Raw genomic sequence first — 14,287 nt, 5'->3', positions numbered from 1 at the left:
ACTTGTGAGTATCCGCCCAGTGCCTGTCACCTTGGCCAACTCCGGAAAAGTAAAGAGTCCAGCCCCTCACCAGGAATTTGGTACCAGAGTCCATGCTATGTGTGGAGGTGAGCCCAACTATATCTAGTTAGTACTGCTCCAGTTCCCACACCAGCTCAGGCTCCTTGCCTGCCAGAGAGGTGACATTCCACATCCCGAGGACCAGTCTGCGATGCCAGAAGTTGGCACGCCCCGGTCCCTGCCTTTGCCTGCCGCCTGGCCTGCATTGCACCCTACCACAGTGCTCATCTCTCCATGGGTGGTGGGTCCACGTGGTGAGTTCAAGTATCTTGGGGTCTTGTTCACGAGTGAGGGTAGGCTGGAGTAGGAGATTGACAGGCGGGTTGGTGCAGCATCAGCAGTAATGCGGACGTTGTACCCGACCATTGTGGTGAAGAGGGAGCTGAGCCAGAAGGCAAAGCTCTCAATTTACCAGTCCGTCTTGGTTCGAACCCTCATCTATGGTCATGAGCTTTGGGTAGTGACCGAAAGAAAGGGTGAGATCATGGACATAAGCGGCTGAAATGAGTTTCGTCCGTAGGGTGTCTGGGCTCAGCCTTAGAGATAGGGTGAGGAGATCGGACATCCGGAGGAAGCTCGGAGTAGAGCCGCTGCCCCTTTGCGTCGAGAGGAACCAGTTGAGGTGGTTCGGGCATCTGATTAGGATGCCTCCTGGGTGCCTTCCTTTGGAGGTTTTCCGGGGACATCCAACTGGGAGGAGATCGCGGGGTAGACCCAGAACTCGCGGAGGGACTACATGTCCAATCTGGCCAGGGAATGCCTGTGGTTCCCCCAGGAGGAGCCAGGAGTGCCCTACTTAACTTGCTGCCACCGCAACCCGACCCCGGAAACGCGGCTGATGATGAGATGAGATTATTTCAGAACATGTGCTGTTTGCTGTGGTTGTTTGTTTTGCAGAGGTTGTTTTATTTAGTTAGTTTCCCTATGTCTTAACGCAATGATCAGGAGTAGCACTCCTAATTTCATTGTATTCTGTACAATGACAATAAAGGCTTTCTATTCTATTCTGTGTCAGCAAAACCTTTCCCGGTGATGAAGTCATATGGCCAAATGTCTCTACAGCAAAGTGCGGCGCATTTCTCAGTTGTATCTTGTTTAATATGTGCAGGAAGAAGTGCTTTATCTTTGAAAGAGAGCTTACTTTGACCAGGGAGAACAGAGCAGGTATGTCGTCTCAACCCAGGGGTGCCAGATTTGTGCCCATTGTAGATCAATACTTATTGCACATTTTTCGCACCCAACAAAGTCCAGTTCATTTCCATCTTTGTAAGTAACAACTGAGAAATTTTTCCAAATGTCAGACTTGGCTTGCTTTGCTTATGTATTGTAATGACCTGTTTTGATCTCCTTTTCAACTTCATTTGTTGACTCCATCCTTGTGGTGAGCACTAGCTAAATATCGAGACCAGCAGTTTATTTTTTGACCGCCTGCTCGCTCCCACCTGCAGCAAAGTTAAAACCGCCCGCTCCTGTGAGATTCTATGTACAGTATTTTCAGTTGAGTCACAAGATTAAACAGTGTCATCTAGTGGCCCTAGTTGAAATTGAGTATTCATCCGACAAAATTACATTGTATAAATCGCTTTGGAATATAAATCGCAGGACCAGCCAGATGAGAGAAAAAAAACCCAGTGATTTTATAGCCCAGGAAATACGATAAATGTGTTTGTCTTGGTTGCTTTGATTTGTTATTCACATGGGTAAACCGTAAGACCAGATAATGATTTTTTATTGTCTGTGAGCAATTCAAAATGATTGTTTTTCATGAGCACATAACTACTGTTTTGTGTCGAAGAGGAAAACACAGGTCATGTGCTTGTATCTCCCTGTAATTGTTTATCTAATCACTAAGTTGTGTGTCTGTTTTGTGTTGTGTGCATAAATGTACATTGCTGCAGAATGCTGGGATCAGGATCCACACGTCCGCCCCTCTTTCTCCTGCATCTTGGAGCAGCTGTCAGCTATTGAGGAGGCAGTGATGGCCACCATGCCCCAGGATTCCTTCCACAGCATGCAGGACAACTGGCGCGTGGAAATCCAGGAGATGTTTGATGAGCTCAGGACCAAAGAGAAGGTGGGGCAAAGGGACTAAATTAAACCCAAGTTTATGCAAAAATTAATGCCCATACAAACAGACGCACACACAAACACACACACCTGTTCGTCACTCTCACTAATGCTTTCTCTCTAACACACTTTACACTCTCCCTTGTATTTAGAGCCAAAATTAATATAAAACATATGACAAAATAAGTCATACAATTAAATAGTACTGCTAACAAAATAAACATATACATACACAAAAAAATTACATCATTGCAACAAAATTTCAAAACAAGCCCCCATCCCCTTCTGGAGTCTACCCTCTACCTTTGTACCCTACATTCTTTAAGTACCCTGTCCTACGTTTTCCTCCTGTAAGAGCTCCCCTATATCTCAATGTTTTATAAAATCAATTAAAATGTTTCCAGATTCCTTCGTAAACACCCATTTTATTTTTCAAGGTATATGTTATTCTCTTGAGCGGCACGGTGGCGCAGTGGTTAGCGTGGTCGCCTCACTGCAAGAAGGTCCTGGGTTCGAGCCCCAGGGTAGTCTAACCTTGGGGGTCGTCCCAGGTCGTCCTTTGTGTGGAGTTTGCATGTTTTCCCCGTGTCTGTGTGGGTTTCCTCCGGGTGCTTCGGTTTCCTCCCACAGTCCAAAGACATGTAGGTCAGGTGAATCAGCCATACTAAATTGTCCCTAGGTATGAATGTGTGTGTGTGTGTGTGTGTGTGTGTGTGTGTGTGTGTGTGTGTGTGTGTGTGTGAGATGGCCTGGCGGCCTGTCCAGAGTGTCTTCCCGCCTGCTGCCCAATGACAGTTGGGATAGGCTCCAGCAACCCAGAGAGCAGGATAAGCGGTTCGGATAGTGGATGGATGTTATTCTCTCTATTGACATACAGTGCGCCATATTCCTAATCCCCAACTGTAGGTGCAGCAGTGTTCTTCCAGTTTAAAGCTATCAATCGTTTTGCCTGCAGTATAACAAAGTCAATAAATTTGTATTCTTCAATTCTCAAATTGAGATCTGTTGGATACATGTGTAACAACATCATCTTGGAGTCTAGTGGGATATTTACAAAGTGATCGTGATTGTATTGATCACCTCCCTCCAGAATTTCTTAATTTTGTCACTCCCAAATATAATGTATAAATGTTCCTTGAGCCTCATTACATTTAAAACATGTCAGGTATATTGCTTTTATATATATATTTATTCAATTTGACAGGGGTTATATAAGTCCGCAACCAACCAGTTATATTGAAGTAGCTTTAAATTAGAGCTGGCTGTTCGTGTCTGAGCCTTCTCACAGGATGCGTTCCAATCGTTATTGGAAATGTCCTCTTTTAAATCTACCTTCCATGCATCAAGTTTGGATACTGAGGTCTCATTAGAACCAGATGCAAGCCAGTTGTATATTAATGAAATCAAACCCTTAACTGTTGCTATTTTTGATAATAATTTCTTCTAAGGATGAAAGCTCAGGAATTACCAATGACTGATTTTGCATAGAAGAAATAAAACTCCTCAATTGTAGGTATTTTAAAAAATGCTTTCTTGGGATGTTATAGTATGTTATGGAGATTTCCTCGAAAGACATCAGAACATCTTCTTTATAGAGGTCAGATATTTTGCTAAGCTGTTTCTTTGACCATAGCTGGAATCCAGCATCCATCTTGTCTGGTTTAAATTGGCCCAGATTGGACTGAGTTGTGACAAGGAGTTAGATATATTCATATATTTCTTTACATCATACCATACATTAACCATGTTAAGCACTATAGGATGGGCAGTACGTGCTCTGAGGTGTTTTAGCTTGGCTGAATACAGATATAAATGTAATGGTATCAGAGCACGACTCTATATCCATCCATGACGGAGTATCTCCAGCAGAAAAATAAAACACCATAGTTCTCAACTGTGCTGCCAAGTAATACCAATGAAGATTTGAACACTTCAACCTCGCTGTATCAAATGGAAGCTATAAAAGAGACAAGCGAACTCTGGGAGATTTCTTTTTCCATATAAATTTTGTAATGAGTGATGCACACTTGACAGTCAGTGAGATGTTAAGAACTTCCACCTGACTTCTTTTATGTGCCTTTTTTTTTTATTATTATATCACAAGTATGTAGCCAGGCCCCTTAACATACATATATTTTATCCACGGTGTCATTGTTTTGTATTAAGTCAATGGATTTAGCCTTTTGTTATTACCTAACTGGGCTCTATAGCCTGGGACAGTTTTGGAGGAATTTAAACCATAATCAGTTACTTTCAGCAGGCAGGCTAACCAGTTGTTTAACGAATCGAGGCATCAGCATTGAGGCATTTTAGCAGACTTCCCCTTGTTAAGACCTTAATCTGCTTCCTGTGTAAATCTCCCACATTGGCTTAAGAGGAAGGGTTAATTAGTGTTTGGGGAAATGGTGGGATCAGCACGTTGAGTTAAATCACCCAACGGTGGAACTGGATTACTTAGATGCTGAAAGGTCCACAGCTTTTTTTATGAAGGTTAAAAGCAAAATCTTATACATTTTACATTTTTAGTCACTGTATTTTCTTCACCCATAACCTTTTACATTGCATGTGAAAGGTCTCTGCTTTGGTGCTATGGAGACTCAAAAAATGTCTCTTAGGCTAATGGTGTTCCTCTTAAAGAGAAATGTAGACCACTTGCTGCTCGCTGGTAAAGTGTTCAGAAAAGGATACACAAAAGGCTTACCTAAATTTAAACTGTCAGGTTACACCTTTTAAGTGTTGTTTCTGTACTGGATGTGTCCAGTTGATCTAGCTGGCTGTATATGCAACACCACTTTTTTTCCAACCACTTTTTTTTCCAATCATCCCATCCATGACTGATCAATTAACAGTAGAGACAGTTTATGTCATTGACACTGCTTCAGCACTAATGTGTGACAATGTCCAGGAGATTGCTGGGTTTGTAAAACCTAGCAAGCATTGAAAAACAAGTGAGAGAGGGAGAAAGGATTTATTAGGAGCACCACACTCGAATGTTTGAATGTATAAAAAAAATATTTGAAAGAGAATGAAATTGGGTTAAGACAAGAAATTTGCCTTTTTTTTTCTTTTTCTTTTTTGATTTCAGGGCAGACTTTTTGGATCAGGAAAAGTTAAATGGCATAACTAATGGTGACTAATGTCTTTTTTTTTTCTTTTTTTCCCCTGTTTTTCCACACCTGAACAGAAGCTTTTGTGTTTTTTAACAAAGAAACAAATGCTTTAAACATTAGCCTGAATTTTCCCACAGTGATTTCATAAGATAGTTTTTAGAATTTGCTGCTACATAACAATCTAAAACACCAGATTTCCGGTAAAGACCTCACAGTAATCTCAGTCTAGGTGGGTGGCTGGAGGGGCTTGACTGTAAAGCAGCTTTATGGGAGTCATCCACCCAGGATTATTATGACTCAGTTTAGAGCAATTAGATGGAAATAAAAAAGGATGAAGAGAAGAGTAAGCCATAAGAGAAAAACTGTTTAGCTATGCAATACTAACTAAAGTGGCAGGCAACTGTTCTCTGTCCCAGTAGAGGGGAGCTGTGAAAAGCTGTCCTGCAGAAGAAGTTGACTGATCTTTCCGTCTACTGTATGTCCCGGACTATAAATTGTTGTTTTTTTACACGTGTGGCTGGTCCTACGACTTGTATTCCAAAGCGATTTATACATTATGTAATTTAGTCAGATGAATACTCAATTTCAACTAAGGCCACTAGATGGCAGTGTTTAATCTTGTGACAACTGAAAATACTGTACCTAGAGGGCTGCATTGAGATCTCACAGGAGCAGGCGGTTTTAACTTTGCTGGAGCGGACATTCAAAAAATGCACTGCGAGTCCTGGGATTTAGCTAGCGCCAACCACAAGGATGGAGTCAACAAATGAAGTTGAAAAGAATATCAAGGCAGGTCATTACAATACACAAGAATATCAAGGCAGGTCATTATAATACACAAGAATATCAAGGCAGGTCATTACAATACACAAGAATATCAAGGCAGGTCATTACAATACACAAGAATATCAAGGCAGGTCATTACAATACACAAGAATATCAAGGCAGGTCATTACAATACACAAGAATATCAAGGCAGGTCATTACAATACACAAGAAAAGCAAGGCAAGTCTGACATTTGGAAAAATTTCTCCACTGTTACCAACAAAGATGGAGACAAACTGGACTTCGTTGGTTGGGAAAATGTGCACAAGTATTGATCTACAATGGGCAGAAATCTGTCACCTCTGGGTTGAGGCGACATACCTGCTCTGTTCTCCCCATTCAAAGTCAGCTCTCCTGAAAAGATAAAGCACTTCTTCCTGCCCATATTAAACAAGGTACAACGATAAATGTGTCGCACTTTGCTGTAGAGGCACTCGGCCGTATGACTTCGTCACTGGGACAGGCTTTATTGACATAGAATAGAATAGAAAGCCTTTATTGTCATTGTCACAGAATACAACACTGATCAGTGCATTAATAGACACAGGGAAGAGAAACAAAAAAGAACAACTTCAGCAAAACAAAATAAAACAACCTCAGCAAAACAAACAACCACAGCTAACAACACATTCTAAAATAACAAGTAAAATAAATTGATACAATGTAATTTTGCCCCAGAATAACTAACTATTGCACTCGTATGAATGTAATTATGTACTAGAACGTAATTTCGCCATGTTATTACCGACAGAAATGCATCTCTTTATTAATACTACACAGCAAAATAACGTGTTTTCCCTGCAGGATTGGAGAAGATGCAAAATCAATGGAACTCTTGTGCGGCCGTGAATGGTCAATGTTTGCGGGTGCAGGTGGGAGTGGACACACACATTGCTGGAGTGGGCAGTGATGGTCAGAAATCCAGTCGGAGCAGGATTAAGAAAACAGTCCCGTGCAGGGCTCTATATTGTACCACCATATAAATGCGACTTATAAACCAAAACGATTTAAACATGTTTTTTTTCCTTGCCACAAAGTGTTTTTTTTGCTAAGTGAGACTTATACTCCAGTGTGACTTGTAGTCCGGGAAATACAGTATATATCTCTATCCTTTGTCCACCTACAAGTTGAATTCGGATAAAAGGAAATGGAGGATATCACCCTCCAACAGAAATCGGTCCTCTCTACCAGTCACTCTGGCCTTATCAGTCTGTTGACACGCGAACCTAGTTCTGGTTATGGGCTGGTGCTAGTGCCGGTTCTTAGTTGGTTCAACTTGCGAACCTTCTAAGAACCGGTTTGCTTTTCTATGGGCTAGAGAGCCACGGCATTACGTCACTGTATACATCTGTATACGTCGCCGCTTCCCCAGCAATGGTAGCTCCAACTTCAAGCATAACAACAACAATGGCAAAACGACATCCCATCTTTACAAGTGTTGGTTCTGGTTTTGTGAGCCTATATTTTGGCATCCAAACACGACTGGTCCAACATATTTGTGCTGCTCATCGTGATTGTTGTGGATGGCAGTTACGTTCCAGATGAAAGGTTATTACCCAACATGTTTTGATTTGGTGTGTGTCCACATAACCAGGAGCTGCCAAACCAAACTGAAAGTTGTCTGTGTTTAACTGTCTTAGCATTTCTTGTTCATTTCCTTCTCTGCCAAGGAGCTGCCTTTTCAGGGAAGAAGTGCGCTTAACATGACCTTGCAGAGGTCCAAACCGACTGCCTTTTTATTTGCCTCCCCTCATGTACGCATTACCTCTCTGGTTCTTTCAGGAGCTGCGTTCCAGGGAGGAGGAGCTGACCCGTGCGGCGCTGCAGCAGAAGTCGCAGGAGGAGCTGCTGAAGCGCCGGGAGCAGCAGCTGGCGGAGAGAGAGATCAATGTCCTGGAGCGAGAGCTCAACATCCTCATTTTCCAGCTCAACAAGGACAAGCCCAACGTCAAGAAGAGGAAGGGTAAATTCAAACGCTCCCGCCTCAAACTGAAGGATGGCAACCGCATCAGCCTGCCCTCAGGTGAGATGGTGCATCTGCACCTCTGTGGTTTGAGGAACTGAACAATTAAGAAAAAATCTCCCAGTTAAGGGAAATTTGCCTGTGCTTATTTTTTAGAGGAGGGTTATTTTAAAGATTTGGATAAGGGTTAGGATGTGTTTAGAGTGAAGGCAAGGTCTGCTGTCAGCCATGTAGGGGTTCAGGCAGTGGGCTGTTTTCCTAATGTATTAACACACTATATTATCTGTACACGCACACATACTATGATATTTTGGGTTCGTGGTTGTCATTTAATTGTAATACTTGCATTGTGTTAAACCAAGTTGAGCATTATATCTCAGCATAGCTCGTTCTTTGAACCTTTTTTTTCTTCTTCTTTAAACTACAAACATGACGTGATTCTATGGTTTAGCATTTATTATCTTGTCATCGTGATTTCTTCGGTGTTTCATTCTTCTTTCAAGCCAATCAATATGAAGTTGAGCAACTAGTAATTAACAATTATGATAACCTTAGTGTTGTACTGTTATTTTTTTTGCAGTTCTTATTGAAGCTTGATGGTTACCTGCATGTGTGCATATCTTCTTTATTTTGTGTTCTAGACTTCCAGCATAAGATCACAGTTCAGGCGTCACCCTCCATGGACAAGAGGCGTAGCCTACACAGCACCAGTTCCTCTCCTCCCAGTAGCCCCACACTTATCCCTCGGCTACGAGCCATTCAACGTAAGTCACCCTTTTTCAACACTCCCCTAATATAAAGCTCTGAGGCCCTTCATTCCTCTTACCCCCATGCACAGATCATGGCCAAAACACTGACACCTTGTTTCTCTTTTCATAAAAAAAGATGAGCTCAGATAAGGCAACATCTAGGGAAATTGAATGATGTGTTCAATCATTCTTTTCTGTCTGGGTCTGTATTGGTTCTTGTGAATTTCTTGGCACAGTTAGTCTACTTTTCTGAGTAATTAACTCTTAATTTAGAATGTAGGCACCAAGTTAATGCTTTTGTGGCGGAAGAGCCCTTACAATAGTATTTAGTATAGTTGTGAAGAAAAAAAGCAAGAGACAAAACAGATTTAGAGCCTTGGTTTCATTTATTTTGGACTCTCTTCTTGAATTGAAAGGTGTGGTTGGCCTACATGTTTAATGGACCCACAAGTTTACAGGACTCATTCAGAATCCATTATAAAGGTTTAAAAATGTGCTATGGTCAGTGGAATATGGAGACATGTTTCTTTTGACATGGTGCCTGAAATAAGGATTTCAACCTGGATGTTAGCTGTATATGAGCTACAGCATTTATGCCACACAGTTTATTTATGTTGTAGGCAACATGTTTGTTTCCTCCCCCAGTGACATCCCATGTACGGAGGGACAGTTTGTTTGTTTACCAGCAGGAGGTTGATCTGACCAGTGAGCTCACAGTCCACTCTGGGCTCAAGAATAAAGGCAAGCTTTTGGTTACTCCGATGCCAGATGGGTATGACTTTGATGCCTGCTGTGGACTCACTAACAGCAGCAAGCGTCACAAGTTTGACAGAAGGGTATTGATTGTTGCCTAACTGATTCCCAGAGTATTGGGCTGGGGGAACTCTTGTGTGTTTATTGGCAAGGTTTTTCTGAAGTGTGGATTCTAACGTGTGTGTGTGTGTGTGTGTGTGTGTGTGTGTGTGTGTGTGTGTGTGTGTGTGTGTGTGTGTGTGTGTGTGTGTGTGTGTGTGTGTGTGTGTGTGTGTGTGTGTGTGTGTGTGTGTGTGTGTGTGTGTGCGTGTGTGTGCGCGCGCTCAGCCTTACAATTCAGACCAGTCTTGCATGTTGAGTGATTTCAAATAAGCAGACCTGTCACAAATCTCGAGGCTGATTCAAGAAGGCCATATAGCTGAGACACAATGCACCAGATTTGTGAACAATAATGGCAGTAGAGACATGGTTGTAAAGCTTACAAGGCAGGAGGATTTCCATGACCACCTCAGCAGCATATTCATGTTTTCACATTGTGCACTGTACCTGCATCAGGTGACCCGTTTTATGATATTGCTTTATGACAAAAGCTAACTTTTGTGTACCACTGCCACCATTGTTTACAATTCTGTCATGTTGACTAGGTAGCCACCTTGTATCGATCTCCTAAACTGATTGGACCCTCACTTTTTGGACAAATCCTCCTGTTTGAAATGGCTCTCAACAAAAGAGGGCACTCAGACCCTATCCATAAAAGAACAATATGAGAAACCTGTAAGATTGGTCTGGCTGTGAGGCTAACAAGTCTGTTGTGTTTAAAGAGTTTCACCAGATCTTTTTTAAACCTCTAAATTATTAGTCTTGTGATTGTCTGTAACAAGTGGTTTCAGGTTTGTTTTTTTTTAATTAAAAACATGTATGTACTGTTTGTTTTATAAACAGTGTTGATACTTTACCCATCACCCTATAGGAGCAGCAGTTAATTGAAGTACACCCCTTACATTAGAAATTGCACCCACACTTAACTTCAGAAATCATTGTAACTCAATTGTCTCTCCAAGGCATCCTTAAAAAATCCAGGACAGCCTACTATCAATGATGTCCACTCTTTGGTTTCCCTACTTTGGTTCATTAAAATCCAAGTGGGGGTGATGTTTAATAACCCCTTCCCCAAGTCAGTAGGAGCACTCCCTGAAGTAAAGGTTCCTGTTGAGGAACCTGTTGATCTGCCACTGGTTTCTTAGTATCTTAACATTTAAGAGGCTTCTTTAATAATAAAAAACATTAATTGCTGGCTTTTGATACATACATTTACAAATAAACAAAAACAAAAAACAAAACATAATATGAAAAGGAGAATCCTGCTACAGATATAAATTATCCTGTTTACCAAAAAGGTCTTCATGAATAGTTATAGTCCTAAGCTCCATTTTCATCCAATGTAGAATGGCTTTACAACCCCCCATCTTGTAGAGGAAATACAGATGTGACTATCGTGTCTATTTACAGTGGACTTCTGAGAAGAGACCTACGTACTGGTGAGAGAGGAAGGCAACATGCAATTACGACCCATTTTCAACATAAAAATCAAATCTTACAACCTCCTGATTAAGCTGAAATAGGGTTTTTTTGGTGTTTTCCAAGTATCTTAATTTTCCCACTAACACATCTACATCATATTCAATAAGAAATTCATGTTTTCCCTTTTCTGTGATAACAGTTTTACTATCGTTTCTGCTTCTCTGGTAATGGTCATGTTGTGGCTTTTTTTTTTTTTTAATATATACAGTTACTCTAGATGAGAGCAACCGTACATGGGGACGCAGCACCCTCTTCAGGCCGGAGGAGTTTGATGACGTGAAGAGGGGAATCAAAAAGAAAGGAAGAACTTGGGGCCCCAGTTCAGTACAGAGCAAAGACAGGCCCAGTGCTGCCGAGAGGTAAAATACATATATAGACACATCCACAAAACAGGCTGTTTTCTAATTTAAAAAAAAAAGAAGGTAGAATTCATATACATATGTGCAGTCTGCTATAGTTTTCCCATTGATAATGTGTAAAATATCTGTCTCTGTCAGAGTTCGTCCTCTCTCCGATGGCAGCAACCCCTGGTCCACTAGTATGGTAAAGTCCCAGAAATCTGTCCCTCTTGCTGCTCTGTTTGCTGAACAAGGTGAGCCAGCATACATCTGTCGTAGCTCAGTGATTACACACATTATTCTGGTACTTGGCTGCCAAGTGGCTTTCTTCAGTGTTCAATAATAATGTTAATCTTAAAGTAACACTAAATTTGATAATTTCCCCTCAACTGTTATCATACTGTTATAAATGAACTGAGTGATCAGTTATTTACAGTAGGAAAAGCAAACCCCTAAGGTCTCTATGCGAGTCAGTTGTAAGTTATTAACATTAGGAAAAGCAAACCTCTAAGGTCTCTAATGAGAGTCAGTTGCAAGTTGGTCTTGGGAACAAAGGGAAAAAAAACAGTCCATTATTATTTCTTTTATCAGTGTGAAAACTGACCCATGTTTGTCTGTGTGTGACCAGCAGGGGGCAGTAAAGATGAGGCATTCTCCCCTGAGTGCTTGGACAGCAGCAGCTCCAAACCAAAGCAATTCAAGTTCCCCAACCAGGTGTATATCGATCTACCTCTCTGGAAGGACGAGCAGCAGCCCCAGAGCCCTGCAGGGCACTGTGGGCCAGGAGAGGCAGGGTTAGGGGGACAAACAGGCCAGAACAGTGCTGGAGAGAGTCAAGAAGACCACTACACTACTACGTCCACCTCCTCCACCTCTACCACCCCACAACTCACCCCCACAAACAGCCTGAAGAGGGCATCCGCTCGCCGCAAGACTGACTCAGTGCTGTACAGCTGCGGTTCACTGCTGGCATCGGTGGCGCTGGGCTACGACCTTCGGGAGGCTCTCAAGAACTCATCCCTTGGTGAGGAAAATGAGCCCCAGCGAGAGGAGAAGAAGAAGAAAGAGGGTCTCTTCCAGCGGGCTACCCGCTTCCGGCGCAGCACCTCACCACCTGGCAGCCGCTCCCGTAAAGATGAGATGCTGTCAAACCATGCCTCCAACCAACCTGTCAATCTCCTCTCCATGTCAGCCATCTTGGAATGCAACTCCACCAAGTGTCTCTTACAGCCCGAGGTGGAGAGGGCTGAGAGTAGCACCTGGAAAGACAAGCTTGTGACTATCAGTTCTCCGGAACCATGCAAAACAGGCCCAGCAACCTCCATAGAAGACCAGGGTAATAGGACAGCTGATAAAACACAAGTCCAATCCCCACTACAAACCCAAAGCCAGGCACCAGATCAGAGCAACCACACTACAGGATCCCGCCTCCGCAGGAAGAAGTCTGCCACCAGCAACATCAGTGAGCAACACGGGAAAGAAAGTATTTGTAAAAGATTTTAGAAAATGTCTGAATTGTAAAATTTGTATCCCCTCTTTGTTTTCAGCTAATGGCCCACCTACTCTGCCTCCTCCGGCACCCCATCAGAAGAAGAAGCAGGAGAAAGAAAAAGACAGCGCTTCAGAGAGGCCCGTCAGTGGTGAGGCATGCTCCCGACCACGTCCCCTGTCCCTACGAGCAAAGCCCCATTCCTGGGCCCTGCTGCGTGGGCGCAACAAAAGCTACTCCCTGGGCCACTACACTGGAGAGAAGAGTGCGCAGAGCTTGAACATGATGCTGTCAACTGAAGTCGGCGGGGGCTGCTCTCTGCTGGACATGGACAGCGAGGGCCAGAAACGGGATTGCACTGTGCCGCTCTGCCGTATCCAGAGCTCCCCGGGAAGGCCCTCTGTTTTTGAACTGGAAAAAGAATTCCTCTCCTAGGACTCCTTCAGAGCCTAGAGAATGAATCAAGCTGCTGCTGCTGCTACTGCTATTTAGGCATTAGCTCATCTAGTTTTATCAAGAGTGTTGTAAAATTTCAAGGTGCCCCAGAACTCCTGGAGGGTTTAGGACCATATTGCCTCTATTCACATGACAAGTTCTCCAAGCATAGAGCCCTGCCTCGACTCTGTTCTAGAACTTAAAGGAACACATCTTGATTTTCAACATTATCGCTCTGTATGCTGTAGGGATCACACTCCCATTAGCGGCCATTATACTGAGTAGTCCTCTTCAGATCTCTGAAACGGTGCCAAAATTGTGCGAAGAAGTGTCTATGAATGTGAAAACCACAACCCTTACTTCCTGGTTTGCCACTTTCAGTAGGTTAGTTACATCTAAATATGCTACATTGTATAAAAAAATGTGAATAATCTTACAAAAAGCTAGCTGTTCTAGCAGATTCCACCAAATGCTGTATAAAGATGGTTTGCCTTTGATGTCCTTGGCAATTTCTCCAGCGTTTCAGACACACAGAAGACTGCTCAGTATGGTGGCTGCTAAATGGGAATGTTACTCCTACAATATTTTTATAGATAATGTTGAAAATTGAGATTTTTTTTCCCTTTAATGAGTGTCTGTCTGAATTCCAGCAGCCAGTTCAGACCTCGAGAGCAGCGCCTTGTCGCAAGAGTTAACTGCACAGTCCTCAGTTCGAGGAAAGATGACGTTTGAGCACGTTGGTTCAGACGTCACGAGCAACGTTGCCTTGTGTTGTCCCGCAACACCAACTCGCCTCACGGGTTGTGAAACCTGATGGAACATTCTAGTGCTCGAGAAACAACTCTTATCAACTATTGCAGGGTGCTCCACTGCCACCGTCTTCCCCCCCTCATCCTTACGCCTTCTTGTCCACCTC

At 42.8% G+C, this 14,287-nt stretch overlaps 1 protein-coding gene across 1 annotated transcript in view; it reads left to right on the top strand.

The window, feature by feature from the left end:
• map3k21 (mitogen-activated protein kinase kinase kinase 21) overlaps window positions 1-13,721 on the top strand; it is a 43,010-nt gene extending 29,289 nt beyond the window's left edge. The window contains exons 4-11 of the mRNA XM_056291946.1: window positions 1,959-2,134; window positions 7,846-8,086; window positions 8,668-8,790; window positions 9,421-9,516; window positions 11,318-11,468; window positions 11,607-11,701; window positions 12,079-12,909; window positions 12,995-13,721. Coding sequence (XP_056147921.1) covers window positions 1,959-2,134; window positions 7,846-8,086; window positions 8,668-8,790; window positions 9,421-9,516; window positions 11,318-11,468; window positions 11,607-11,701; window positions 12,079-12,909; window positions 12,995-13,371 — 2,090 coding nt within the window. The 3' untranslated portion in view covers window positions 13,372-13,721. The remainder of the gene's footprint in view (window positions 1-1,958; window positions 2,135-7,845; window positions 8,087-8,667; window positions 8,791-9,420; window positions 9,517-11,317; window positions 11,469-11,606; window positions 11,702-12,078; window positions 12,910-12,994) is intronic.
• Window positions 13,722-14,287: the final 566 nt, after the last annotated feature.

The sequence above is a fragment of the Lampris incognitus genome, chromosome 13 (genome assembly GCF_029633865.1).
Source record: "Lampris incognitus isolate fLamInc1 chromosome 13, fLamInc1.hap2, whole genome shotgun sequence".
In the NCBI taxonomy this organism is placed as follows: Eukaryota; Metazoa; Chordata; class Actinopteri; order Lampriformes; family Lampridae; genus Lampris; species Lampris incognitus.
This window is presented reverse-complemented; position numbering and strand designations above follow the sequence as displayed.